This window comes from Dasypus novemcinctus, chromosome 21, assembly GCF_030445035.2.
Source record: "Dasypus novemcinctus isolate mDasNov1 chromosome 21, mDasNov1.1.hap2, whole genome shotgun sequence".
NCBI classification, from domain to species: domain Eukaryota; kingdom Metazoa; phylum Chordata; class Mammalia; order Cingulata; family Dasypodidae; genus Dasypus; species Dasypus novemcinctus.
Window position 1 is genome coordinate 78,439,810 of NC_080693.1, and position 25,995 is coordinate 78,465,804.

A 25,995-nucleotide genomic window follows, 5' to 3' on the forward strand; every position below is an offset into this window, starting at 1 on the left:
GGTGCACTCCCAGGGCCTGTCGGGTGCAGTCCCTCTTTTTTTTTTTTTTTCCTCAAAGATTTATTTATTTATTTATTTCTCTCCCTTCCCCCACCCACCCGACCCCAGTTGTCTGTTCCCTGTGTCTATTTGCTGTGTCTTCTTTGTCTGCTTCTGTTGTTGTCAGCGGCACAGGAATCTGTTTCTTTTTGTTGCGTCATCTTGTTGTGTCAGCTCTCCGTATGTGTGAGGCGCCATTCCTGGGCAGGCTGCACTTTCTTTCACGCTGGGCGGCTCTCCTTACGGGCGCACTCCTTGTGGGCGCACTCCTTGCACGTGGGGCTCCCCCACGCGGGGGGCACCCCTGCGTGGCACGGCACTCCTTGCACGCATCAGCACTGCGCATGGGCCAGCTCCACACGGGTCAAGGAGGCCCGGGGTTTGAACCGTGGACCCCCCATGTAGTAGACGGATGCCCTAACCACTGGGCCAAGTCCGCTGCCCTGCCTTGCCTCTTGAGCTGCTCAGAGCTGTTCATCAGGCAGGCCGCCACCTGCAGCCAGGTGTTAAAGCCAGAAACCTGGGGACCAGCTTTCAGCAGCCCCTGCCCCTCTCCTCCCCGCTGAACACTCTTGGTTCTCGGAGTGGGAACCTTCATCCTAGAAGGAGGGAAAGGAAGAAGAGAGCTTGGGTAACAGGCTCACACCGGTCCCTGCGCCACCACCCGCTTCCCCTGGCCGGGGTGCGCAGGACCCCCCGTGGGTGAGCGAAGGGCTGACCCGGGCCCCTCCGTCTTCCAGTCGCTGCTGTTCCTAGGGCTGGTGGCCGCCGTCTGCCTGGGGCTGAACCTCGTCTTCCTCACTGCCTACCTGCTCTGTGTGTGCTGCGGCCAGCGGGGCGATGCCGTGCAGACCAAGCAGCGCAACTCCTGCTGCGTCACCTGGGCGGCCGTGGTGGCCGGGCTCGTCTGCTGGTGAGTGAGTGGCCTGGGGTGCGCGGCTCAGAGGGGTCTCTTTCTGCAGGGGGCGGGGGCTGGGGCAGCCTTGGCAGGCACGGCATCAAGACACGGGATGGGTAACCCCATGCCGTGACACGGCCTCCCCCCTCTCCGTCACCAGCCTCCCTGGCAAGCCCCAAGTGGCTTGCTGGCCATCTGGCCGCGCTTTCCTGTCCCAGCTCTGGAAACCTCAATGGGAGAGCTTTGTCTCCAAGTGAATTTTGTCCCCTTTCTTGCCAGGCAATAGGAATCAGATGACTGGGGTGGTGAGGGGGTCCCCAGTACAGCTGCCGCTCTAGCTTGTCCAGCTTCAGTAGGGGCATACCTGGCAGCCGTGTGGCGCTACCTGAGAAAGGCGCTGGGTGGCATTTCCGGGCAATGGGCATCAATGGTCCCCAAGCCTCTGCCCCTCCCAGCTGCCACCCTGGGTCAGCGAGGCCAGAATAAAGCCTGACTCAAGCCCAAATCAATTCCACATTCACCCAAGATCAATAGCTTTTAGTGCCATTAGCCGGTTCTCCTTTGCTTCAGATGAGAAGATGAGGCTTTCTGACTCCTGCACAGGAGCCACCCTGCCTGGCCCAGCCCACCCCAGCCGTGTCCGTGCACGTGCTGGCCGTTTTCAGGAGTTGGACTTTTCTCACTTTTGTGGCAGCAAAGGTGTTTCCTAGTGTTCCCCGAGCCCCTCCCGGGTGGGGCCGCCCGCTAGGGTTCGAGTCCCTCACTAAGTGCCTCTTGCATCCAGGACCCCACAGCAGGAGCCACCACACTGCGCTGAGCAGCAGGAGCCACCACACTGCGCTGAGCAGCAGCCCGGGAGTGGAGGGGGCGCGGAGAGCCCAGGCAGGGCCCGGCTTCCCTCCAGTCCCCTCTCGCCTCCCCTGGCCACGCTTGGGTTTCTCATCTGTTAGAGCATGTTCAGGATGGCCGTTCTGCCTGGCCTGCAAAACTTGTCTCAGCCAAAAGGCAGGAAGGAGCTTGCCGGGGTGACAAAGCCCTGAGCATGTGGGGGGACCCAGGGCTGGGTGAGACATGCGGCCCCGGGTGTCTAAGTAATCAACCTCAAGGAAAGTTCTAGCCCCGGGTCAAGAGCTTAAAGGCAAGTATGACCTCCGGGAAAGAAGAATTCCTGAAAAGTAACTGGTGTTAAAATCCTCCTGTAGAGAGCCAGGGACACAGTGGTGGGTGGGAGATGGGGAGAGGGAAGGATGAAGCCAGATTCTGGAAAATAAAATATACAAACAGAAGATTGGTTTGAGATAGTGAAAATCTGCAGTTTAAGGAAAACTCAGAGCAGGAGCGAGTGTAGCGAGATTCAACAGCATTCTATGTATTAATACTGGGCGAAAGGGTGCCACTTGTGAGCAAAGCAGATACCAGGTCTGCCTTCTTGTAGCTCTTGGTCTATTGGGAGAAGCTGGGCATCCCTGGGTGACAAGGGCACCAAGACTTGTAGGATGAGAAGGCATGAACTAAGCAGAGATGAGGCGAGAAGGCGGGGAGAGACATCCAGGCGGGGTAAGAAGGAACGTGTATGCAAAGGCCCTGGGGCAGGGGGGAGTACTGCACGCCTGAGGCACTGAAAGCAGCCAGTGTGGCTGGAGCAGAGAGAACGGCGAGCAGGACTGGGTGGGGGCAAAGAGCATGGTGTGATGGCAAGAGGAGACACGAAAGAGCTTGCAGGAACCAAACCTGGGAGATGGTTTGAAGAGCAACGGAAGCCACCATAAGCAGGGCAGGTGGCAAGGAGATATGGTGACCAGATAAATCAGCTCTAACCTTTAGAGGTTGTCCAATCCCCAGAAAACACTAGATTATGGGACACATCATTGAAAGATAAATGATAAACACAAGGAGCAAACAAAAGGTATTTTTTCAAGTTACAATAAAACCATTTTCTTTTTAACAAAGTTACTAGATAGATGAAGTGTAATAAATTTAATATGTTAATACTTCAGCCGGGCACTTGATGAAACTCCTCACAGTATCCCTGTGGGTTAGATAAAGAAAAACAGCCTGGAGGATGGTAGAGCTGGGCAGAGGCCACGTCTGTTCAACCACCCTATCCAAAGAATCCTGCGTTACAAAGCAGAGGCAGAGTGTAGTGTGTGTGTGTGTGTGTGTGTGCACGCACAAACACTCGCAAAATGTGGAGGAAACCTGTTTAAAAGGCACGTCCCCAGACCTCGTTGATTCAGGGGGTCCGGAGAGGGGTCTGCTCTCCAGCCTTTTAAACAGGCACCCCAGCTGAGTCTGTTCCTGGGGTCCATGGATTGCTCCGTGAAAAATACCACATTCAGGGTTGAGGGCACCCAGGAAAGAGGGTTCTCACTGTCTTCCAGAGGACCCCACCCCAGCCCCTGTCCTGTTTAAATGAAAAGTATAAATGTTTGCATGTGGGTATTGGCTCTTCTCCCCAAATTTAGTGTTTCCAACGAAAACTCAGGAGTCTACTTAATAAATCTTCAGACGACCCCAAGTGGCACGCGCTGGATAAAATATGATAGATGACAGTGTTGAGACTAGAAATGCTTTGTTCAGCCTGGAATGTTGGACCAAAACCAACAAGGTGAAAAATAACAGGGATAGATTTAAAGTTCTGCATTTAGTTAAAAAAAAAAAAAAATCAATACAGCACTACAGGAAGGAGGGGAGACCAGGCCTAACAGCAGTGCAGGTGAAGAAATCCAGGGGCTGCTGGTAGACCAAGGTCCCTGGAGGTGGGGGGAGGGGCAGGGGGTGCCGCAGGCCACACCCCTCACTGTAGGAGCCACCAGTTAGGACCCTGTGCTCGGCGCTAGACGGACTTCGGTGCTTTGCTCGGAAGAGCCACACACACACAAAAAACTGACCCATTAGAGTTGATGCTGGAGGGTGGTGGCGAGGTAGAATGGTCTGGTGACCTTATCCAAAAGACGGGTGGCCATGTGTCTAACCCGGAGACCAGGAGATTAAAGGGTGACCTGGGAGCCTCATTCAGATGTCGGAAAGGACGTTCTGCAGAGTTGGAGGCTTCTTCGGGAAGACAGACCAAGAACCCGGGGTGCATGGTTTAAGGAGCCAGTTTCAGCCCAGTGTAAGAAGCAGCTTATTAACAGCTGGAACGCTCCAGGGGAAAACAGGCTGCCTCCTGGGCGAGAAGCATTGGGAAAGGATAGGGAATGGAGGGGAGACCCCATCCCTGGAGGCGATAGGAGAGCCTGAGAGCCTGCCCTGGCTGTGTGAGTTAGCGAGGCCCAAGCCCACCAGTGTCGAAGCACCTGGGGAGCTGGTGAAAGATACGGGTTCCTGGACACCCCCTCCCAGACCTGTCAGAATCTCTAGGTCCAGGGCTCAGCAATCTTCCTCCTTTCAGAGCCACTGGGGTCACCCCAGGAGACCCAGCTTCTCCCAATAGACCAAGAGCTACAAGAAGGTGCATCTGCTATCTGCTTTGCCCACCACTGGCCCCCTTTGCCCAGGATTTTCTTCTTGCCTAAATGAATTGTGCCCAGGAACAAGTCTGCCAGGGCCTGGTTCCTGTGACGTGACTTTGTAATGCCCTTGACCTCCACCTCCCCACCCCACCCCCACCTGCCAGAACCTTCACCTGGAGAGAGGGCCTCGGCTAAAGTCAGAGTCCCTCCTCCCCTGGGGTCCTCTCTAACCTTTGTGTGGGGTCTTGCCTGCAGTGCTGCCGTGGGCGTTGGTTTCTACGGAAACAGCGAGACCAACGATGGGGCGTACCAGCTGATCTACTCCTTGGACAACGCGAACCACACCCTCTCGGGGATCGATGCCTTGGTAAGGCCCGTGGGCAGCCGGCTGGGAGTGGGCCAGCCCCCGTGGTCACCGCGGCCAGAACCAGCTAGCAGGGGCTCCAGCACCACGGCGCTGGGCGGTGCTGGTGGGCTGGATGCCCTTTCTGGGCTCCATTACCCCGGGGCCGCAACGCCCGCTGGGCCTTCAGGGTGAAAGATCATGCTAGGCTGGCCGGGAGGGAAGGAGCTGCCGCTGGCCGGTGGGATGGAGCCTGGGGGAGTGGAGTCGGGGTTTTCTCAAATGCTGATCTTGCCCTCCCCGTCCCCCCAAGTGCGTGCTGCCTTCTCTGTGAGCTCCAGGGTCTTTGGCTGATTTTCCAGGCAGCCCCGGGTGCTCCCTGGGGGGCGAGGCCTCAGCAGGAGTGGCCAAGGACAGCTGTGAGGGAAGCCAGTCCTTGGACACCTGTGCCTCCTGGAACCCCTGGGGGCCACGGCCCCAGCAATGGCACGACGGCCCCAGCGTGGCTCAGTTGTCGAGCAGCCTCAACCAGAGTCCTAGCCGCAACCAGAACGTTTGGCCCTTGCCCTGGCATGCGCTGGACACAGACAGGACTTCATTTGTGTGGGTGCCCTCCATCGGCCTCTCAGCGGGACTCGTCTTAGACGCAGAGCGTGCCGTTGGCACCAAGGGGAGTGGGTGAGAGGGCGCTTCCCAGGACTGAGGGTTGGGTGCCAGGGCAGGGACCACGTCTCCTGCCAAACTTGCCCGTCTACCCCTTGTGTCCACTGGGGCCCACCGCCCACCCCTGGAGCCTGAGAGCTGATGCCCCAGGTGTCTGGAGGCTGGGCTGGGACAGCTCTCTGGGACGAGGGCAGGAGGGGCTGGGGGACAGCCTCAGCACACAGAGACGTGGGGGTCACCTGGCCCCGGCGGGAGGGAGCCCATCCCCGGGCATCCCCACCCACCCCTCCGCTCAGGCCCTGCTTCCCGCTGGAGGGACGCCCTGGTGGGGAAGGGGCTCCACGGCAACTGCCCTGCAGGCTCGGGGTGCTCCTTCCTGGCCTCATGCTGCCCCCCCACCTCCCGAATCCCTGGAGGAGCCCAGGCCAGAGGAGATGCCCCTGCCTGGAGAAGCCCCAGTGCCACAAGCTGTGACCTCCGCAGGCTGCTTGTGATGGTCTTGAGGGGTGGTGCAAGCCTGAGGTCTTGGAGTCTTATCCCCCGGGGAGGAGTTACACAGGCGGGGGTGGGGGCGGGGGCTCCAGGGCCGGCTCTGGGCATTTCACAGCAAGTTCCATGTCCTTACACTGAGTGGGGGGTGCCGTGGCTGGAGCTCAGCCCCTTGTCCTCTCTCCACTGTTTCTGAAGAGTACACGGGAGCCCCGGCCTTTCCAGGCCGTCCAGCCGGTCCCGAGCTGCGCCCATCCTAACAGCCTTCTCGGGGGGTGAGCCCCGAGATCCCTGGGGCTCAGGCTTGTGCTTTCCTCCGGGTAGGGAGCATCAGGGAAGGTGATGGTGAAAGTACCCTGAAACTACAAAGCACGCTCCAAATGGGGTGATGGCAGTCAATAGAAGAATGAGAATCCTCAAGAGTCAGGAGGCTTGGGTTGGGGCTGGGACCCCTGGGCGGGTCAGCCTCCACGCAGTAAGATGCTCCCCCCCCACTGTGGTCCCATTTCCTGAACCAGACACGCCATCCCCGAGGCCCCCCATCTCGAGGGAGGCGTGAGCTTAATGGGTCAGGGCCAGTGGTAGAAAAAGCCTCTGGCAGGCCTGCCGGGATTCCACACACTTCAATTGGGGGGGGGGGGCGGGTCAGAAGAGCTCATTAGGGGGTGCCAGAGCCCTAGGGTGGGCAGAGCCTAATAAGGTCCTTCCTGTGAATCCAGCAGCCCCTCCAGACCACCCAGTGAAGGGTTCCCTGAGCACGCTGCAGCCCCCTAGGGTCTCAGCTTCCTCCACTTGAAATAAGAGCCTTGGGCAACAAGCCCTGTGAGCCCATGGGTGTTGGTGCCCTGCTTTCCAGGACCCTGCGGCCCCTCCCAGGCTCTCTTTTGAGCCCATGGCAGACCTGTGAGCAGCCCCGGATGGAGAAACTGAGGCATGGCGGGGTGGGAGGGGGGGGAGTTAAGTTCCTGTCCAAGATTGAAAGCTAGTCAGTTTCAAAGCAAGAACAGGAACCCAGGCTCCTCGTCTTCACCTGTGTTCCATCTGCCCCTTCCCCTGTGAGTCCGAGATCTGATTCTGAGCCCTCCCGCCTGAGGACCCCTTAAAGCGAGGGACTTCCTCCCTCACAGAGGCTCCCGAGCTTGAGCGTGCATCAGAACACCTGCAGGCTTGGTCAGACACGGGCGGCCACCTGCGAAGCTGCTGTTCAGTAGGAGGTTGGGGCAGGACTGAGGAATCGCTGCTCTAGCACGTTCTCAGGTGGCGCGGGGACCTATTCTCTGCAAAACAGCTTCCACCACCTTCTTCCCCGTCCCTAAGCCCTGCCCCAGCTGGGATGCCCAGCTGGCCCTTCTCAGAGCTTCTGTCTCCCCGCAGGGCTCGCTGGGTACTGGACCCGCGAAGGAACTGGGGGGGTGGGGGAGGGGAGGGGACAGCTGTAAGCGGGTGAGTTTTGTGCCTTTTGGGGTTTGCTTTGTTTTGTTTCCTATGGGATGACATCAGGAAGAAAGAGAATGGTTGACAGATGTTTATTGTTTTTTGCTTTCTTTCAAGGAGGGCTTGAAGAAGTAGAGAAGTTAAAATATAGAATCATAGAAGGAGGAAAAAAAGTGGTCATATGGAAAAGGTTTAAAAATAATTTTTTAAAGCCCTTTGCTCTAAAGTTTGTTTTGATGTAACGTAGGAATGTAAAAACTATCACATATTACTTGGTCTGTTCCTAACAGTACATTTAATAATAGTGCCACTCGTGGCATGTGGTTACAAAGCACTTGTAACCATATTATCTTATTAAATTGAAAGGGAAATTAGGGTGACATTCAGTTACTGGATTTACCAGCTCCTGCATCTGTAAGGCTGCGGATATCTCCTGGTCCTTAATCGGTTCGTAAGAACCAGGCGTAAGCCGGAAAATAGAACAATCCGCTGATAGTGAACAAAACAAAGCAAAACAAAGAGAGCCATTCTCTTAGCTGGAATCAGGAACTCGCAGTGTGAAGCCGAGGTGAGAGGCCAGCCCTGAACGCTAAATCCCCCTAAGGGGCGAGCCCCGAGTCGGCCTCGAGGGGTGTTATCTTATGGCGCCTGGTGCCTGTGGGAGGTTCCTGCCCTTTCTTCTGTGTCTTTTTATCACCCTTCCGGATCCGTGGAAGCTGAAGGCTGCCGGAGTGAGGAGGCACCCCCCCTTCAACCAGCTGTGTTTCTTGGGGTAGCGTGACAATTCCAGAACAACAGAGCTCTTCTTTCCCTCGCTGCCAGCATGGAGGCTTAGAGCAGGCTTGGGGGGGGACGTGTTTGTCCCCGGGCCCTGTAGGGACCCTGACTCTGGGCCGTTTGAAAGCGCCTTTCGCATCCAAGCCCTGCCATTGCTACTGGTTTGAAACTCGGTGAGAGGCAGGCACTGCCGCCTCCCGCCTTTGAACAGGCAGATGCTTCCGCCAGGGTCCACTCGACTCCGCGCTCTAGAGGTCCAGCTGGGGGACAGGAACGTGGCTGGACAAACGTCCAGGGGAGGACCTGAGCATGCAGAGGGTGGCGCCAGGTTTCTTCCTCCTAGCCAAAGTCCAGGTTCCCCAGGCAGGGACCGGATTTGTCTTTGTTTTTTCAAACTTCCATTGTTCTGTGCTCACACCGCAGCTCCAGCTGTTGCTAGTTCTACAACAAAGCCTTTCTCTTGTAGGGCACTTAGAAATCCTGCGGGAGTAAAAGGTCAGGTAGCAAAATAGAACTTATCTGTTTATAAACATTTTATTCCTCTAAAAAATAATTCATCATGCAAAGTGTTTAAAGTTTTCAGAGAATCTTTAAGGAAGGACATTGGTGGTGGGTGTCCCGTTTGCCACCTGGGTGGCTCTTTAAAGTGAGGCCCTGCAGCTTGGAACCTGGGGCTTTTTAAGGCCACATCCCGTGGACTGTGAGGGCGGGTGGTTGTGGGGCCTGCAGCCTCGGAAGCTTCTCGGGGGCGGGCTGGGGGGGCGAGGTGGTGCATTCGTTCAAGACCTTCTCCAGAGTCAGCACCAGCAGCTTTACCCTCCTTCTACCCCCACGCCCCCCAGGTGTCCGGAACCACCCAGAAGATGCAGGCCGGCCTGGAGCTGCACCTGGCCCGGCTCGGCGAGGTCTTCGCGGCCCGCGGCGACTACGTGCAGACCCTGAAGTTCCTGCAGCAGATGGCCAGCAGCATCGTGGCGCAGCTCTCAGGGCTGCCCGTGTGGGCGGGCGTCGCCGCCGAGCTGACCGAGGTGGCCACCCAGACCAGCCACGTGGAGTACTACAGGTGAGCGGCAGGGGGGGCCAAGCCTGCATCTCAGGGCCCGGGCCGGGGAGGGCCCCCGGAGGGTCTGAATAAGCCGGTAACCGAAAGCAGAGATGATGAAGCTTGAGGGGGCCTGCGTGGTGGGCGCGTGCAACGCCGCCTTCCGCAGACGGGAACAGAGAGGGGTAGCGAGGAGCCCAGAGCCCCGCGCTGGAGGCTGGACCGGCTCCCGACACGCAGCATGTGCCCCCGTGGCTGGGGTGGCCAAGCACCGGGTTCCTTGCCAGGGGATGGGGTTGTGACGAACACGTGGTGCAGAGTGGGGCAGCCACCGGACAACACTCGGGGCAGCGAGTCTGTGTCCATAACGAGGGCAAGTGACGCCTGGGGGCAGGGCTTCCCGGCAGCACACGATGACAAGACCGGCATTGTCCCCAGCCTTGTTTATGTTGAGGTGGGAAAAGGCAAGGCACCTCCTCCACCTCTACCAACTCACCTGGATTTCTCCTGCAAACTCATACCTACGTTGTCTAACCTTTGGGAGTGCATTTGCCCACACCCCATCTCAGGTGAAGGCATGGGTCAGTGGACCCCGGGACCAGCCGTCCTTCTCCATGTGCCGGTCCAGCTAAGGGTTACTCTGGGGGGAACAAAGGAAGGTGGCAGCTCTCTCACCCTTGGGTGGCCCCCAACCTAGCTGACGCCCTGAGCTGTTATGTACTCAGGGCGTCTGCACAGAGGAGGCATTAGTGTGCAACGAATAAATGAGTCATGAGAACAAAAATATCGGCTCTTCAGACATCTCGCCTCCCCCTCACTTTTTGATTTCTCTTCGAGTCATTGGCAAACGTCTGAGCCTTTATCAGCAACATTGCACAACTTACTCCAGTTTTCTAGATTCCTCTCCCACCCCAGGAGGCCACTATTGGACCACTACTGAGTCCAGATAAAGTTCTGGTGGCCACTGCTGCCCCCCCCCCCCAGGGTCTCTTCTTTTCCCAAGGGCAGGAGGTGGCAGGGCCCCAAGGAGGGGGAGCTCGGGGACTCCCCAGCTCTGGCTAGTGCTTTCCGTCCCTTCCTAGCCCCGGCATTTCCAGGATGTCCTGGACACACTCGAAGGAAAGGGCTCTCGGTCCAGTTTCCCCCCAGATGGTTGTCTATGAGCAAACCACAGCTAAGGGCTGTCTGTGATCTCCTGTGACTCAAAGCTGTGGAATCAGCCTGGCCTTCTCTGACACATGGGCCGTTCCTTGCCTGAGGCTTTGAGATCTTTTTGTCACTGGGCTGTGGGGGGTAGGAAGTGGGTGTCCATTTTGACCCCACCGTGTACATTCAATGGCTTCATGTGGGCATTTTAATAATGACAATGATGAAATAAGTCAGACTTCACACATCCAAGGGCTTATTTTTCCATGAATTTCATGAAAAATGGGAGAAGGGATGTTGGCAGCTGCACAGCAGCTATTTCAACATGGATTAATTGGGGGCCCCCTCATTATCCCCCTCCCCAGTTCTGCACCCCTTATTCAGGTTGAGGCAGGAAAGTTCTGTTCCAGGGCTAGCACCTGATGGCTCCTGAAAGTCGGTGATGTTTTCTGTCCCTTCTGCACAGAGAACAGCTGGAGGTTTACAGAAGAGTCATGCAGAAAGGGCCAAGTTCCCATTTACCCATCACACACAGTTTTCCCAATTAGGAACATTTCACACCAGTGTGGCCCCTTTGTTGCAAATGCTGAACCAACATGACTATAATTCTATTAATAACTCAAGTCCATGGTTGACATCAGGGTTCTCTCTGAGCACAGCTGACCACTAGGCAGATGTTTCTGAGTACTTTCCCACAAAGCCTGGCTAGGCATTTGGAAGGGAGTTTAAAAGCAAATCTTCGAAAGGCTTGCGACCCTGCAGGGATCGGGCGTTCACACCAGGGGCGTGTTAACCGATGGCGTCAACAGAGGCTGTATCTGGGAAGTCGTGCAGGGACCGGCCCAAAGGGAGCCAAGTTCTAGGTTAGACCTACATCCCGCGGTCCTCACGGGCTCCTCTTGGAAAGCGCCTCTGCTTTGCCGAGCTGTTTCCAGGAACCCTTTCTGGCACACGGCCTAGTGCAAAGGATACGAACTGAAGCCCACACGTGGAACGTGGGTCAGAAGCAGCCCGGCCCTGATTTCCTGCCGCTGGGAAGACGGGGGAGAGAGGCAGCCGCACGCGTTTAGGTTTGGAACATGAAGCCGGGCTTTGGAGACGTGCCTGGTGGCTGGCTGGTCCTAGGACGGGGCATCTGGACGTCCCGAGTCAAGCTCTTCCTGCCACAGTCCTCGGTTTTCGAATCTGTAGAATGGGCAGTGACGCTACGGGATGGTGTCCCATGACTCCTTCCAGCTCTGACTCTTCTTCTAAGAAAAGGCTCCTTGGTGGCCTTGTCTGGGTGGAGGGCGTGCTCTGCCCTTTCCCAAAGCCTCCAGCTTCTTTCCTGCCAACTCTAGACATCTTCCAAGGACCCTGCTCTCTGCTCGCTGCGGGGAGCCGAGGATGTGGACTATATCCCCTCTTCCAGCAGGAGGCCTCAATTCGTCAAGGCGGAAAGGACCTCCCCTGGCTGCTGGATGGGTTCCAGCTCACTCCCTGCCCTCTGGGCCTCTGTTGCTTTCTTCTAGCTCCTCCCCATTCCCAACCCACAGCCCTAACTCGTTTTTACCCTCTCTATAGCGCTAGCCAAGCAGAAAGCTATTGGCAGAGAGGAGCGAAGAATTTATCAAGGTTCTTGTATCAAGAGAAATAATGACCCAAAAAGCTTCCCTCTTTGGGGGACCAAGAGAAGCCCCCTTTGGCCCTGCCTCCACCCTCCTCTGTCTACCAGGCCCCCACTTCTCAGGCCGGTCTACTAATGCAGGTCAGAGGGAAGTGGCAGCCAGATAAGGCTGGCATTGTGTTGGGAGGACAGACGGCCTTGGGCTTCCGTTTGGAAGGGAAAGGAAACTAGGCGGTTTGTTTAGGATCTTTTCAACACCCTGGGCTGGTTCTTCAGCTCCTTGCTTTGGAGCTGCCCCGCCCCCACCCCCACCCCCATGTGACTTTGCACGTATCAAGCCCTTGCTCTTCCCCCCAGCCCTGTGAGGGCGTCCAGCTTCCCATCTCCCAACTGATATCTGCCTGTCCTTCCCGATCAGCTCAGCCCTGGGGGAGAAAGCCCAGGGACCTGGGGCTGGAGGCCTTGCTGCTTATCTGCACTGTCTCTGGCCTGCCCCCCGCACCCCACCTGCACTCCTTGAGTCTGGGAATGAGCCTGCTCCTCCATAACTCGGGCCAAGCTCATTGCCCGCTTGGCCCGGGACAAATGTTGGCTGAAATGAACTGAAATGTCCCGCTTGGGCGGCTGCTTCACAGCCAGAGGGAGGAGGAGATGGGAGGGGGATCAGGCAGAGACTTTGTCCAGGAAGCGATGTCTTAGGGGCTCTTCTTAGATCTGTAGGTGGAAATGTCCTGCCTCTCCTGGTCTGACTGTGCAGGTTCTAGAAGCAAAGGGAATCAGGCCCAGGGAGATGCCTGCCCCAAAGCCACACAGGCATTTTGGACCCGTGCTATCCGACAGGGTCACTCCTAGCCGCGTGGGGCTGTTTAAGCAGCGCTTAAGGTCCGTTTCTTCAGCTGTGCTAACCGCCTTTTCAGTGCTCAGTAGCCACGCGTGGGGAGCAGCTACTCAGTTGGGTGGCACAAATGCAAAATGTTTGGGCCATTGCAGAAAATCCATATAGGGCTATGCTGGTTTAGGCCCTCAGGCAGGGCTTGGGGTAGAGGCTCCTATCCAGGCTGAAATGGGGTGCAGCCCCTGGTAGGCCCTTCAGCCCCACACTCGGGGATCTTCCTGCCCAGGCAGGGAATGGGCCCCGCCTCACCCGCTTAGCCGCTGACCTGGGCCCGACTCGGAAAGCAGGGTCAGAGCGGGCCTGGGGTCTGTGATGCGGGCCTCGGGCAGGCAGCAGGTGGGGAGCGCTGCCCAGTGCCTTTGACCACCCCTGCCCTCCCCCAGGTGGCTCTCCTACCTCCTGCTCTTCACCCTGGATCTGGTGGTCTGCCTCGTCGCCTGCCTGGGACTAGCCAAGCGCTCCAAGTGTCTGCTGGCCTCGTGAGTAGCCCGTCCCTGGGCCGGCGGGGGCGTGCACCCTGGGGTGCCACCGTCCAAGGTCACCTCCGTCCCCTTCCGGCAAACTGGCTTGCCACCTGGAGACCAAGCAAGGACTGGACTCATATGTCCCTGCCTCCCTGGGTCTAATTCTCCAGCGGCTGAAGAAGCCCGGGCATTAGCACCTGCAGCCTCTGCTAGGGTGCACCTCCTCCTTAACTTGCACCCCTCCAGCTGTGGGTTGTGTCCCTTTAGCCTGGGGACCTGTGTCCCAGACACTCATTCCACCTCTTCCAGCAATGAGCTGGCTGATGTGCAGGCAGGGACTGCTGGGACCTGGAGGGAGGGCGTAACTTCCCCTGCAACCAGCTGTCCAGCCCCAGTGTGGGGTGACAGCCTGGGACTCCCCGCCTCGCCTCTCTCCAGGATGATGTGCTCCGGGTCGCTGGCCCTCATCCTCAGCTGGACTTCCCTGGCCGCAGACTCGGCAGCGGCAGTGGTGAGTGGGGGCAGGGGGACTGGCCAGGAGGGTCTGTCTGGTGGGAGGTAGGTTCCGTCCAGTCCTCCCAGGGCAGCCCCCTCGCCTTGCAGTTGGGGCAACAAGCCCAGAGAGAGGAAGGGACTTGCCCAAGGACACGAGATGTGTGGGGGAGACACCTGATGCCAACCCCTGTGTGGCACGTTTCCGGCTGGGTCTGGAGGGCAGGAACCCCAGGCTGGAGGGGCCATCCACCTTTGGAAGCACGCCTCTGCCTGCTTCTGGGGCACTGGGGATGTGCAGCACAACGTTTAGCTCACCTACCGTCCCCTTGCCCACACGCACAGCCTAAGCCACAGGTAAGGTATCGCATCTGGATGCGACGTCACGCCACGTTGGGGCTTTTAAGGCTGGGGCTCCCTAGCTAGGTCAGGACACTAGATGTGTGCACGAGCCCGTTCCTTCTCGGCTGGCTTCTTTTTGGCTGTGTGCTTAGGCGTCTTGGTGTCCCCGGGCTGCTGTCACCAAGTACCACAAATGGTGGCTTCGAACAGCAGGGATTTGTCTCTGGGTTCTTGGGATACAGAAAAGGGCAGGGTCAGAGGGCCCGAGCCATGCTGAAAGGTGTCCCCGTGTCCCCAGGGCCCTGGCAGGGCTGTGGGTAGCCCGAGGAGGGGAGGAGGCAGGGGGCACAGCTGGCCAGAGCGGCGCGCACAGCTGCCGGCTCCGACAGCCTCTCCTTTCTCCTCCTGGACAAGTGCGCCCACAGGGGACCTTGCCCAGCGCCAGCTTCCCCTCGCCTCTGCCTGCTGGGAGCCGCGGGGCCTCCAGCTTGCCACCAGGAGCCGGGCTCTGGGAGGCAGCCCTCTCCCTGCAGGGCCTTCGCCCTCTCCCCAGGCACCGGTGTTCAAGGAAACGGTGCAGATTTACACTCCCAGCTGGGTGCCCGGGGAGTGCCAGAGAGCCGGAGAAAGGCCATGTCGCTAATTCGTTCAGGCAGGCCCTTGTGTGACAGTGAGAGTGAGCTGGAGCTGAATGGGCCTTTGATGGGCCCTGAGATAGGCTGCATTTTAATAGGAAGTGGGGTGAGGAGCTGGGGGGGGGGTGGAGGGAGGGGGCGCCTGTCAACATTGTGGGGAGCTTTTGTGTGGCCTCCTGAGCTGCCTCCCTGCTCTGAGCTGAGGCCAGCGGGCTGACACTGTGGCCCTTGCCCCCTCCCCCCACCCCCTCCCTTTTCCCTCCCTCCACCTCCTCCTTTCCCCCCCCTTTTCTCCCCTCCCTCCCCTTCACCCTCATCTCCCTGTCTAAGTTCCCACCAATTGGGTGGCTTCAGACAACAAAAATTTATTCCCCACAGTTCTGGAGGCCAGAAGCCCAAAAACAAGGTTTCGGCAGGGATTTCTCTACATCCTCGCCAACACTTATTTTCCCCTTTTTAAATAGCAGACATTCTAATGGGGGTAAAATCAAATCTCATTGTGGTTTTAATTTGCATTTCTCTCATGGCTAATGACGTTGAGCATCTTTTCATGTGCTTTTTTGGCTGTTTGTATATCTTCTTTAGAAAAATGTCTGTTCAAGTCTTTGGCCCATTTTTCACTTGCGTTGTCAGTCTTTTTGTTGGTGAGTTGTAGGAGTTCTTGATAAATTCTGGATATTCAACCTTTATCAGGTATATGATTTTCAAATACTTTCTCCCATTGAGTAGGTTGTCTTTTTACTTTCATGATAAACTCCTTTGATGCATGAAAGTTTAATCTTGATGAGGTCCCATTTATCTCTTCCTCTGTTGCTTGTACTGTGGGTGTCAAGTCTAAGACTCTATTGCCTAACATGAACTCCTGAAGATGCTTCCCTTCTTCTAGGAGTTCAGTGGTTCTGCCTTTTATATTTAGGTGTTTGGTTCATTTTGAGTTAATGTTTTATATGGGCTGAGGTAGGATCCATTTTCATTCTTTTGCATGTGGACATGCAGTGTTCCAAGAATGAACATGTCTTTGTAAGGAAAACAACTCAACCCATAACACTCCCCCTCCCTTCTCTGTCACCTCAAAAGGACCTCACTGCTCCTGAGCATCTGCCCCGAGTAACCAAGGAGGAGCGAGAGGTGGGGTCAGAGCACGGGCTCGGGCTGTGGGGTGGCCCTGAGCCTCCCGTTGACCGCCGGCCCATAGCCCCTGACCGCAAGAGTTTAAGGCGAAAAGGGCGCATGAGACAGAGCCACGGAGGATGCAAAGAGCTTTAGAAGGGCGGGGGCCATTCGGGGAGCACCCAAGAAGGGGGAGGGTGGAGGAGGTGGCTTCGGCCAGAGGAGGGATTGTCATTCCAGGCGCAGAGGGGCCCTGGCTCTGTGAAGAGAGGGAGAGGGGATAGGAGCAGAGCCTCATGCCCTCCCACCACCTGAGGCCATGCCCCCCACCCACCCCTTGCCAGCAGCAGGACCTCAGGGAAGTTACTTCAGCCCTCCGTGCCTCAGTTTCCTCCTTGTGAAATAGGGAGAGCGCTAGTCCTTGCCTCAGTGGGTGTCGGCAGGATAAAATGTCTCGGTTAATCCCTGGGAGGCAAAGAGCAAAAGTTCAATAAGCTGTAGCTGTGGGTTTGCCATCCCTTCTTAGGAACATGTGAGGGTCGCAGGTGACCCCTTCAGAATGCCCCCTCTGTTCCCGGCAGCTCAGCCCTCACTGCAGCTCCGCTGTCACTTCAGAGGATGCCAGGAGTAGCTCGTCCTGCCTGCCCAGCGTGCTCAGTGCCCCTTGCTCTCCAACCTCACCCCTCCCCTCTCCTCCCTTCCCCTCCTTCATCCCCATCACCGAAGCCTGAACACACACATATTGCTGTCTCCTGGGGGGAGACCTCTGTTGCATCCCCACTAAGTCCCGCTCCCCAAATCAACCTGACACAGCTGTCTTGGGAGATGGGAGCTGAGGGCTGGCCAGGGCAGCTAAGGGGTCAGGTCCAAAAAGCAGGGATGGCCACGAGGGGGCAGGGGGCACGTCACTGGTGGGGCCTCTGCAAGGGCCTCCTGTCCCCTTCCCTCTTTGGGCCCCAAACTTCTTGGGGGTGACCCAGAAGGAGGAGGTGTCCTTACCCTTTACTTTTCCCAGGGCTTCCCCGTGCCCCGCTCAGGCCTGGCAGGGTGGGGGCAGGGCAGCCCCCGGGACTGCTGGCGCTCAGGCTCTCTCCAGGCTCGTTTATTATGCGCGGTAATGACTTATGCATGAAGCTCTTGTCCCGGGGTCCTGAGCACTTGCTAGTGTGTGAGGAGCAGAGGGGGCCAGGACGGTGCAGGTGAGAGCATCGAGTGCGGGTGAGAGCATTGGGTGCGGGTGAGAGCATTGGGTGCGGGTGAGAGCATCGAGTGCGGGTAAGAGCATCGGGTGTGGGTGTGAGCATCGTGTGCGGGTGTGAACATGTGCGTGTGCGGGTGTGAACGTGTACGTACCTGATATAGTCCCTGCCCTCTGCCGGTCACTTTCCTGAATGTTTTACATATATTAATTAATTCACAAGGCAAATAGCATTGTTATCTGCATGTCACAGAAGAGGAATCTGAGGCACAGGAAGACTAAATCACTCTGCCAAGGCCACAGAGCCAGGATCTGAACCCAGGGAGGGTGGCTCCCAATCCCCCGGGGGGGGGGGGGTGTTTCCCCACGCAGTGAGCTGAAGGGGGGACTGGGGGCTGGGGCAGGAGGCAGCCTGGCACCTTGGCTCCACCCCTCCATCTCTCCCTTGCTCAGGGCACCAGTGACTTCTGCGTGGCTCCCGACTCCTTCATCCTGAACGTCACACAGGGCCAGGTCAGCACAGGTAACGAGCTCTCGGGCTTCTGCCCACACGGATGGCGAGGCTGTGCCTCTCCTTCCCCCTTTCAGCCCCATAGTCACCCACCTCCCCATCCCCCCGTCCCACCGGATTTCGGGGCCAGCTGGGCCTCTGGGCCAGTCCCTAGATACTGCCTCCTTTGGGAGGACAGCCTGGCTGTGCCACTGGGACCGGATGAGCTCCTGCCTGAGGCCAGTGTCTTTGCCTTGCAGAGGTGACCCGCTACTACCTGTACTGCAGCCAGAGCGTAAGCAGCCCCTTCCAACAGGTGCGGTCCGGGTCCTCGTCCTGCCCATACCCGCCTCCTTCAGTAACCACAACGCTGACCCGTAGGAGGGATGGGCGGGTGGGTGGGTGCGTCTGGCTTCACCGTGGTCCTCTGCTTAGCTGCTTCTCTGAAGGGGTCGGTGCCCTCCGGTGGTGTATTCCAGAGCACCATTTCTCACGTCCTAATCACATACACATCCCCTGGGGAGCTGGTTAAAGTGCAAGTGCCCTGCAGCGGGTCTGGGAGGGGCTGGTGATTCTGTATTTCTCATGAGCTCCCCGGAGGGGCTCCTGCTGCACACTGGGGAGGGAGAAGCAAGAGGACTCTGGGGTTTTCCAGAGCCCTGCGGGGTGGGGGCAGCTCCCTTGCAAGTGGGAAGGTCCATAACCAGGTGTCTTCCTTGGAGAGGCACCAAGGGGTGGGACTACAGGGGAACAGGCCCTGGGCAGCCGTGGGGGCTCCTGGGAAGTGGAGCCTCACAGCGGGACTGCTGGCATCTCCCCGCCAGGCACTGACCGTCTTCCAGCGCTCGCTGACCACCATGCAGGCCCAGGCCGGGGGGCTGCTGCAGTTTGCTGTGCCTCTCTTCCCCTCGGCAGAGGTAAGGCCTCCCCCAACCCCCTGCTGGAAGAGGGGGGCCCAGGCTGCACCCTAAGGACCCTTTCCCCTGTCCCATCCCCACCTGAGCCCCAGGCTGGGGAGAGCATGTGCTCCCATCCGTGGGGGGCGGGCCCCTTCCCCAGCTTTAAATGTTCTTGGCACCAGCCACCATGTGTGGTTTTACCAGCGGGCCCTCCCCCACCGCGCCCCCCCCCCGCCCCCCGCGGCCTACTCCTCTCTGTCTCCCGCATGTTTGCCTCTTTCTCTCTTCCTGCCTCAGAAAGATCTGCTCGCGATCCAGCTCCTGCTCAACTCATCTGAGGCCAGCCTTCACCAGCTGACGGCCATGCTGGATTGCCGGGGGCTGCACAAGGTGCTGGGGTGGCCCCGGTGTGTGGAGGGCATGGGGGTGCCGCCAGAGACCACATTTTCCCAGAAAAAAAAGTCAGTGGAGGCATAGGAGAGTCATTGCCGGGGCTCCCCTTGGGCCCCAGGAATGGGACTGAAGCCGGATGGTGGGGAAGTGGAGAAGGCCCACGGTGCCTGGACCCTGTGCAGTGGCTGAGACAGGGAGGCTCTGTGAAAGGCACTAAGTCAGGTTGGCCATAAACTGTTGGGACATCCATCCCTCCCTCCCAGGAGGGCAATTCCCCTTATCTCCACTCCAGCCTTCTGGTCAACCCACCCATCTCCCTGGGTTGCAAGTCCCAATCTCATTGCCAGGGTTGGCTCCTAGGAATTTGGAATATCAGACAGATAGTATAAGGCAGGGAAACACACTGGGGAGTATATGAGGCAATATGCCAATATATGTTGATCTGGAGTGAATAGTAATAATGATTGCAATTGCCACTTATAGAATTAGTTTCCTGAAGATTCCAGAATTGCCATGTCCCTGGCAGTCAGGCTTCAGAGCTAAGGCCGTGGGAATCACCCTTAGGTCCTCCCCCCACCCCTCCACATCCAACCCCTCCAAAGTCCTCCCAGCCATACTCCCAAGTGTACCCCTTGTCTGCCCACTTTTTGTCTCTACAGCTTCCACATGGCCCAAGCCACCATCCTGCATCCCTGGGTGACATCCGTGGGCTCCTGACTGATTCCCACCCTCCCTTACCCCCTTCCCATCCACGACCTTTCACCCGCAGCAGCAGCCCCGCCATCCACCCTTAGGATAAATCCGGTCTCCTCACCTCCCCATCAGGCCCAGCGTCACCTGTCCCCACCCAAGCTCATCTCCTGCTAGTCCTTTTTCCCCCCCGAGCATGCCCAGCTTGTCCCCTTTGCCTCATCTTCTGAGGCTTGCTCCTCCTTGGCCCTCCTGGCCTCAGCTCAAGTGCCCCCTCCTCAGGCAGGCTCCCCCACCCTGCGACCATGCCTGTCCTTTTCAGAGCACAGTAGGTGCTCAGCAGGTGTGTGTAGAGTGAACCCTAGGAGCCCTGCAGAGCATGGCTGTGGAGCATGGCCCCTAGGGGCTGAGCAGGGTGCTGGGGATGGGGAGTGGCCAGGAGCCCCCCAATCCAGGCCAGGGTACAGGGGCTTCCAGAGAAGAGCCCGCCGCCCCCTCTCCAGCCGCCTGCCCCTTCCCCCCGCAGGACTACCTGGACGCCCTCACTGGCATCTGCTACAACGGCATCGAGGGCTTGCTCTACCTCGGCCTCTTCTCCCTGCTGGCTGCCCTGGCCTTCTCCATCATGATCTGCGCGGGGCCACAGGCCTGGAGACACTTTGCCACCAGGTGTGTTGCTCGCTCAAGAAGGGCACCTCCTGCTGCCTGGGCGCTTCCCAGGAGGGACACTCTGCTTATGATTGAGTCCAGGCCTGATAACCCAGGACCAAGAGGAGGCAGAGGGCTGGGGCGTTCAGCCCCCAGAGGCCAGCTGGATTTCTGCAGGAGCTTCCCCGGGGTTCCAGCCAGACCCCACATGGGAGGGTCCAGGGGCCCAGGGCAGGAGTGGGGACCAGAGGATGGTGACAGCCCTTGTGACATCAAGCAGGATAGGGGGAATCAGTTTGCACAGTCAGCATGGCAGCCCTCCTGGAGGAGGTGGCCGTGAAGCTGGGAATGGGAAAGGAATGATCTTCATGAGGCAGGGCCAAGGACCACATTCTAGAGGATTCTCAAGGAGACACATCTAGTCAGAGAAAGAGTCCTGGGAGAAAAGTTCAGGACGCGGCTCCTCGGAGGCCCCCTCGCCCCTCACAGCTGGCTGCATTCTACTTCTTCTAGGGACAGGGACTACGACGACATCGACGACGACGACCCCTTCAACCCCCAGGCCCGGCGGATAGCCACTCACAACCCCCCGCGCAGGCCACTTCACAGCTTCTGCAGCTATAGCAGCGGCCTGGGCAGCCAGACCAGCCTGCAGCCCACCGCCCAGACCATCTCCAACGCCCCTGTCTCCGAGTACATGTATGGCAGGGCCCCCCAGGTCCCCTCCCCACTCCCCCATACACACATATCCCAGGCTGGAGCAGCCCATGCTTCCCAGCCCCAGGAAGGAGCTGGACCTGCCAACTTCGTGTTTGGGTCCAGAGAGCCATGGTCCCTACTGCAGCCACGGATGCCTGCTGGGAAGGCCACCAGGAGCATCTGGCCACCCAGAGCATCTGGCTGCCTGGAGCATCTGGCCAACCCTCCATGCCCACCGTGCTGGAGGAAGAATCCACTGTAGATGACAGAGGGCCTGTGCCTTTTGCACAAGCCCACGGATGGGTTCCAGGGCAAGAAGCTGCATTTCTCGACCCAGGCGGCTCCCAGCCATCCTGCTCCCTACACCTGTCTGCCCACCCTGGGCCCTTACCTCCACTCTAATCTGGGGTCGGTTTGCATGTACACACCCATGGAACCTTCTCTAGACATTTGCATGCACCCCCCCACACATACACCTCACCCCGCCTGAGCTCTCCTCTCCACCCCTGCAGGAACCAGGCCGCGCTCTTTGGTGGGAACCCACGCTACGAGAACGTGCCGCTCATCGGAAGAGGCTCCCCGCCTCCTATGGTAATGTGTCCTCCTGCGGCCGAGGCGCTGCTGTGGCCCCTTTTGGGGCTCTAAAGTAAAACCCCTGCCACTGCTGTGACTTCTCCCACCAAGGTAGACAAGAACGAAACGGTTCTATTTTTCAGTCGGCGCTAAACCAGGCCGCAATGCACATCCAGGGAATCCTGCTAGAAAGATGGCAGCGCCCGAGGGCACTCTCACCCCTCAGAGTGGCCAGGCAGATACACCCCATTGCATGCACGTCCTCAGGGCACATGATGCCTGTCCCCAGGCTAAAGGTCTGACAGCACCAATGTCCCCCATTCAGTCCGTCCTAAATTCACCTGGTTAGGGGGCGGCCACCTGTGTCAGCTAGTTGCCTTTATCCAGAGGAATAATGAAACTTCTCCTATCTCTGTGACAAGCAGGGAGGGGCACCTTGGAGCCAGAGGCCTGAGTTAACTCTCCTGGAGACAGGTAGGCAGGGATGCTATCTTCCCTGACGCTTACATTTCAAAGGGATGGCGCCGAGATCCTTAGAAATACATCCCTGTCATAAAGCTGACAAGAGGCTTACGTAGCCTTTAATGTGGATTTATGTACCGCTCAAAGGGACAGAAAAATATTTTACAATGGTAAGTTTTCTAAAGGAATTGCTCAGCCCTTTCCTGCACCAGGGAGAATTTTTCTTTTTAGATTTGGGTTTACCCTTACACCCTTGGCCTCTGGGCCAGACACAGCTGTCCTGAGCCCACTCAGATGCCAGTATCTCTCAAATGTGCCACAGTGGAGTCTGTGCCTCCTGCCCCGCTCCCCATCCCCAGACTAGGAAGCTGAGGCTCACAGGGCAGGAGCCTGAGCTGGAGGGGTGGACAAGCAGAGAAGGAAGCTTTCAAAACAGAAGGGAATCGGATGGTTTTTATAAGGCAGTCTTACAAAAAAGAAGCATCTGAAGGTCACAGGAATATTGGCTGAGATGGAGAGAGCTATAAATAGAAACAGTGGGACGATGAGGGTCAAGGACCTTCAGGGCCGGCCAAGGGCCTGGGTTCAAATCCCAGTCCTCCCTTACGACCTCTGAAACCTTGGACAAGTGTTTTCCCTTCTGTCCCTCAGTTTCCCCATCTGTAGAACGGGATGGTGATCATGGCACATGCCTCGTGAGTGGTTCTGAGCCCTGGAGGCACCGGTCATGTGACAGCCTGCATGGGTGGCACATGGGAAATGCCGTAAGCGACTGGCCGCTGATTTTTTTACCCCTCCTGTTGTCACGCCCGCTTCCTCTCATTCCGCTTTCTCGGCAGAGATGTGTTCATGAGATGGAAGGCAAGACTGCAAGAGGGGTGGGTGGGAGAGTTCTGGAGCCAGGCATCTGCCAGGGATGGGTGAGGGGAGCATTTCACCTGTGTTTCAGAGGGAAACGTCTGGCTGGTGAAAGACTCACTGGAGAACCCACGGGCATCTGGTTCATGGGGCTTTCAAAGCCATAAGCAGCAGGGTAGAGACACCGGAAGCCGAGCACAGTAGGAGAGGGAGAGAGAGCCCAACGCCGCTGGGGCAGAGGGCGGGAGAGTTTGCAAGGACGGGGATGAGCTAGTGGAAGACGGCCTCTGGAGGCCAGGCAGAGGGAGGCCAGAGGCCTCGAGGCAAGAGAAGCCACGCTAAAGTGGAGTCAGGCTAATGGGTAAGGAACACAAAGGGTGGGGGGATTTCTTAAGCTACACTTTTTCAGATACAATCGTCAGTGCTTTCTGAAAATCGCAGTGCTGGGTCTGAGGAAAGCGATCCAATTCTATCTTCAGGAGGTATATAATCTATAGGAGGGAGACTCAGAAAAGCAGACTCTAGTTAAGTGCCATAAAGTGCTTCAGGATCCAGAGGGAGGGACCATCCATGCTACTCTGGGGCATTCTAGAAATTTCTATGGGGTGGATGGCATTTGAGCCATACCTTTCAGCAGCAGTTCTCTCCCAGGGTGACTTTGCACACACACATATGCACACCCTGGGGCATTTGGCAATGTCTGGAGACAGTTTGGGGGGGAGCTTCTGGCATCTAGTGGGTACAATGCTTACACCCCCCAAATGTCCATAGTGCCGAGGCTGAGGGCATACTCTACCATCTTTCCTGGAGCGCCTCCTGCTTTCCTTCAAAGCAGACTTGACCCAGCCGAATTTTATTGCCTCTTCCTGAGATGCTCAGGAAGGGAGGGTGGGCTGGTTGAACTGTTCAGAGTCAACACATTTAAAACTCCAGCCTGGCCTCTCACGCATCAGAAACCTCCTTTCTCTGTCCGTTCACTGTGTGTTCTTCTGTGTCCTCTTGTATTCTTGTCAGCAGTACCCGGAATCTGTGTCACATTTTATTGCGTCATCTTGCTGTGTCAGCTCTCCGTGTGTGCAGTGCTCCTCCTAGGCAGCCTGCACTTTTTTTGCCCTGGGCAGCTCTCCTTAGGGGGAGCACTCCTTGCGCGTGGGGCTCCCCTATGCGGGGGACACCCCTGCATAGCATGGCACTCCTTGCCCGCATCAGCACTGTGCATGGGCCAGCTCATCACACAGGTCAGGAGGCACTGGGTTTGAACCTTGGACCTCCCATGTGGTAGGCGGATGCCCTAACTGTTGGGCCAAATCTGCTTCCCTGCAGATTGACTTTAATATTAATCTAAGCAAGATATAATTAGGGGAAATCTGCTGTTGTGGGGGAAAAAAGAAATACTCCATGCATCAGGCATTGTGATGCCAAATGATAATGATTGTCAGATTCCCTTCTGTTTCCAAAGCTCCAGGCCTCTCCCCTGCCATTAGCAGAATTAACCAAGAACTGGCCTTATTTGCAAATCTCAAGGATAGAATAGGGACGCGGACTTGGCCCGGTGGTTAGGGCGTCCACCTACCACATGGGAGGTCCGCGGTTCAAACCCCGGGCCTCCTTGACCCTTGTGCAGCTGGCCCATGTGCAGTACTGATGAGTGCAAGGAGTGCCGCCCCACGCAGGGGTGTCCCCGCGTAGAGGAGCCCCACGTGCAAGGAGTGCACCCCATAAGGAAAGCCACCCAGTGTGAAAGAAAGTGCAGCCTGCCCAAGAATGGTGCCACACACACGGAGAGCTGACACAAGATGACGCAACAAAAAGAAACACAGATTACCCGTTTCACTGATAGAAGTGGTCACAGAAGAACACATAATGAATGGACACAGAGAGCAGAAACAACTGGGGGCGTGGAGGGAGAGAAATAAATAAATAAAATTTTTAAAGGACAGAATAAACCTTCCTCCCTAGAGTGAAGACCTGCCCAGAAACACTGTCTGCTTTGGCAAGTTGACAGCCTGGCCCTGCCCACACAGCCTGCTTTGGGGACGATCCCCCACCCCATGGCAGTGGAAACCGGGTGAAAGTACAATCGCCTGACGCCACTGTCCTAGAAAACCAAGTCTGTCCCAGTACACACGGCTGACTGCTCTCCCCTGCTGCCTGCTTCAAACACCCACGAGTGGTCCCCGTGTCTGACGTTTTGATCAATTCCCCCCTTTGCTAAGCTCCATCCAAGATGGGATTTCGCCATGGGGGGCATATGGAGCAAGGCCATCAGGGTGTCCTCTCTGCCCCTAGCCCCACTTGAGGAAGCTCTCTTATCCTCTCTGTGGTTTCCTAAACTCGATGGGCCAAGACGCCCCCGGGCAGTTTCAAAATTCCAATCCCGGGACTGCACTCTGCACTCACTGAAGCTCTGTCTCTGGGCTGGAGCCTGGGGAGATCTAGGTTTAACGAGAGCCCCAGGGAATCCTTACCTGGAAAGCTTGGGAAACTGCTGAGCAGCTGACCTCCCAGGACTTGTTAAAACCCAGACTGCCGGGCCCACCTCCAGTTCTTCACGTAGAAAATGTGGGTGGGCCCCGAGGATTTGAGTTCCTAACATGTCTCCAAGTAAATCTGATGCCACTGGCCTGGGAACCACACTTTGGGACTCACTCTCCAAGGTTGCTCAACCTCAGCACTTGGTTTTGGGGAGGGGTTAATTTTAGATTGGGAGGGGTGGGGGGCTGTATGTTGTAGGATGTTTGGAAGCATCCCTGGTGTGAACCCACAAGGTGCTTGTAGTATCACCCTCCATCCCCAAGTCATGACAACCAAAAATGTCTTCAACTGTTGCCAGATGTCCCCTCTGGGGGTGATAAAATTGTCCCTGGATGAGACCCACTGGGTCAAAGAACCTCAATTCCCCTGGACCCCAGCTGGAAGCACTCCCTTCCTGGTGTGAATGGCCCGGCTGGGGACATTTCCTGGAGGTGCACAGTCCCCTGCGAGGCCAACAGTCAAGGCCCACGGGCCTGCAGCATCCGAGCTCCTATGGACAGGCTCCCCAGGTGGCTTGTGTGCCCGTGACTGTGAGAGGCCGTCGCCCCGCGCGACTCACGGCGTGCAAGGAGCAGCTAGCCTCTGGGGAGCACCTCCTTTGTGTGAGGTCACTGCTTCTTGGACTTGGCTGCACATTGGAATCACTGAAGAGTTTTAAGAAATACTGGTGATGCTTCACAATGGTTCATTTATGTCATGTGAATTTTACCTCAATAAAAT

At 57.3% G+C, this 25,995-nt stretch overlaps 1 protein-coding gene across 1 annotated transcript in view; it reads left to right on the forward strand.

Annotated features, from left to right (window-relative positions):
- TTYH2 (tweety family member 2) overlaps positions 1–25,995 on the forward strand; it is a 38,141-nt gene that overhangs the window by 9,192 nt on the left and 2,954 nt on the right. The window contains exons 2-13 of the mRNA XM_058284652.2: positions 780–952; positions 4,648–4,759; positions 8,941–9,161; positions 13,171–13,266; positions 13,690–13,762; positions 17,482–17,551; positions 17,779–17,834; positions 18,343–18,435; positions 18,715–18,807; positions 20,027–20,169; positions 20,662–20,847; positions 21,360–21,438. Coding sequence (XP_058140635.1) covers positions 780–952; positions 4,648–4,759; positions 8,941–9,161; positions 13,171–13,266; positions 13,690–13,762; positions 17,482–17,551; positions 17,779–17,834; positions 18,343–18,435; positions 18,715–18,807; positions 20,027–20,169; positions 20,662–20,847; positions 21,360–21,438 — 1,395 coding nt within the window. The remainder of the gene's footprint in view (positions 1–779; positions 953–4,647; positions 4,760–8,940; positions 9,162–13,170; positions 13,267–13,689; positions 13,763–17,481; positions 17,552–17,778; positions 17,835–18,342; positions 18,436–18,714; positions 18,808–20,026; positions 20,170–20,661; positions 20,848–21,359; positions 21,439–25,995) is intronic.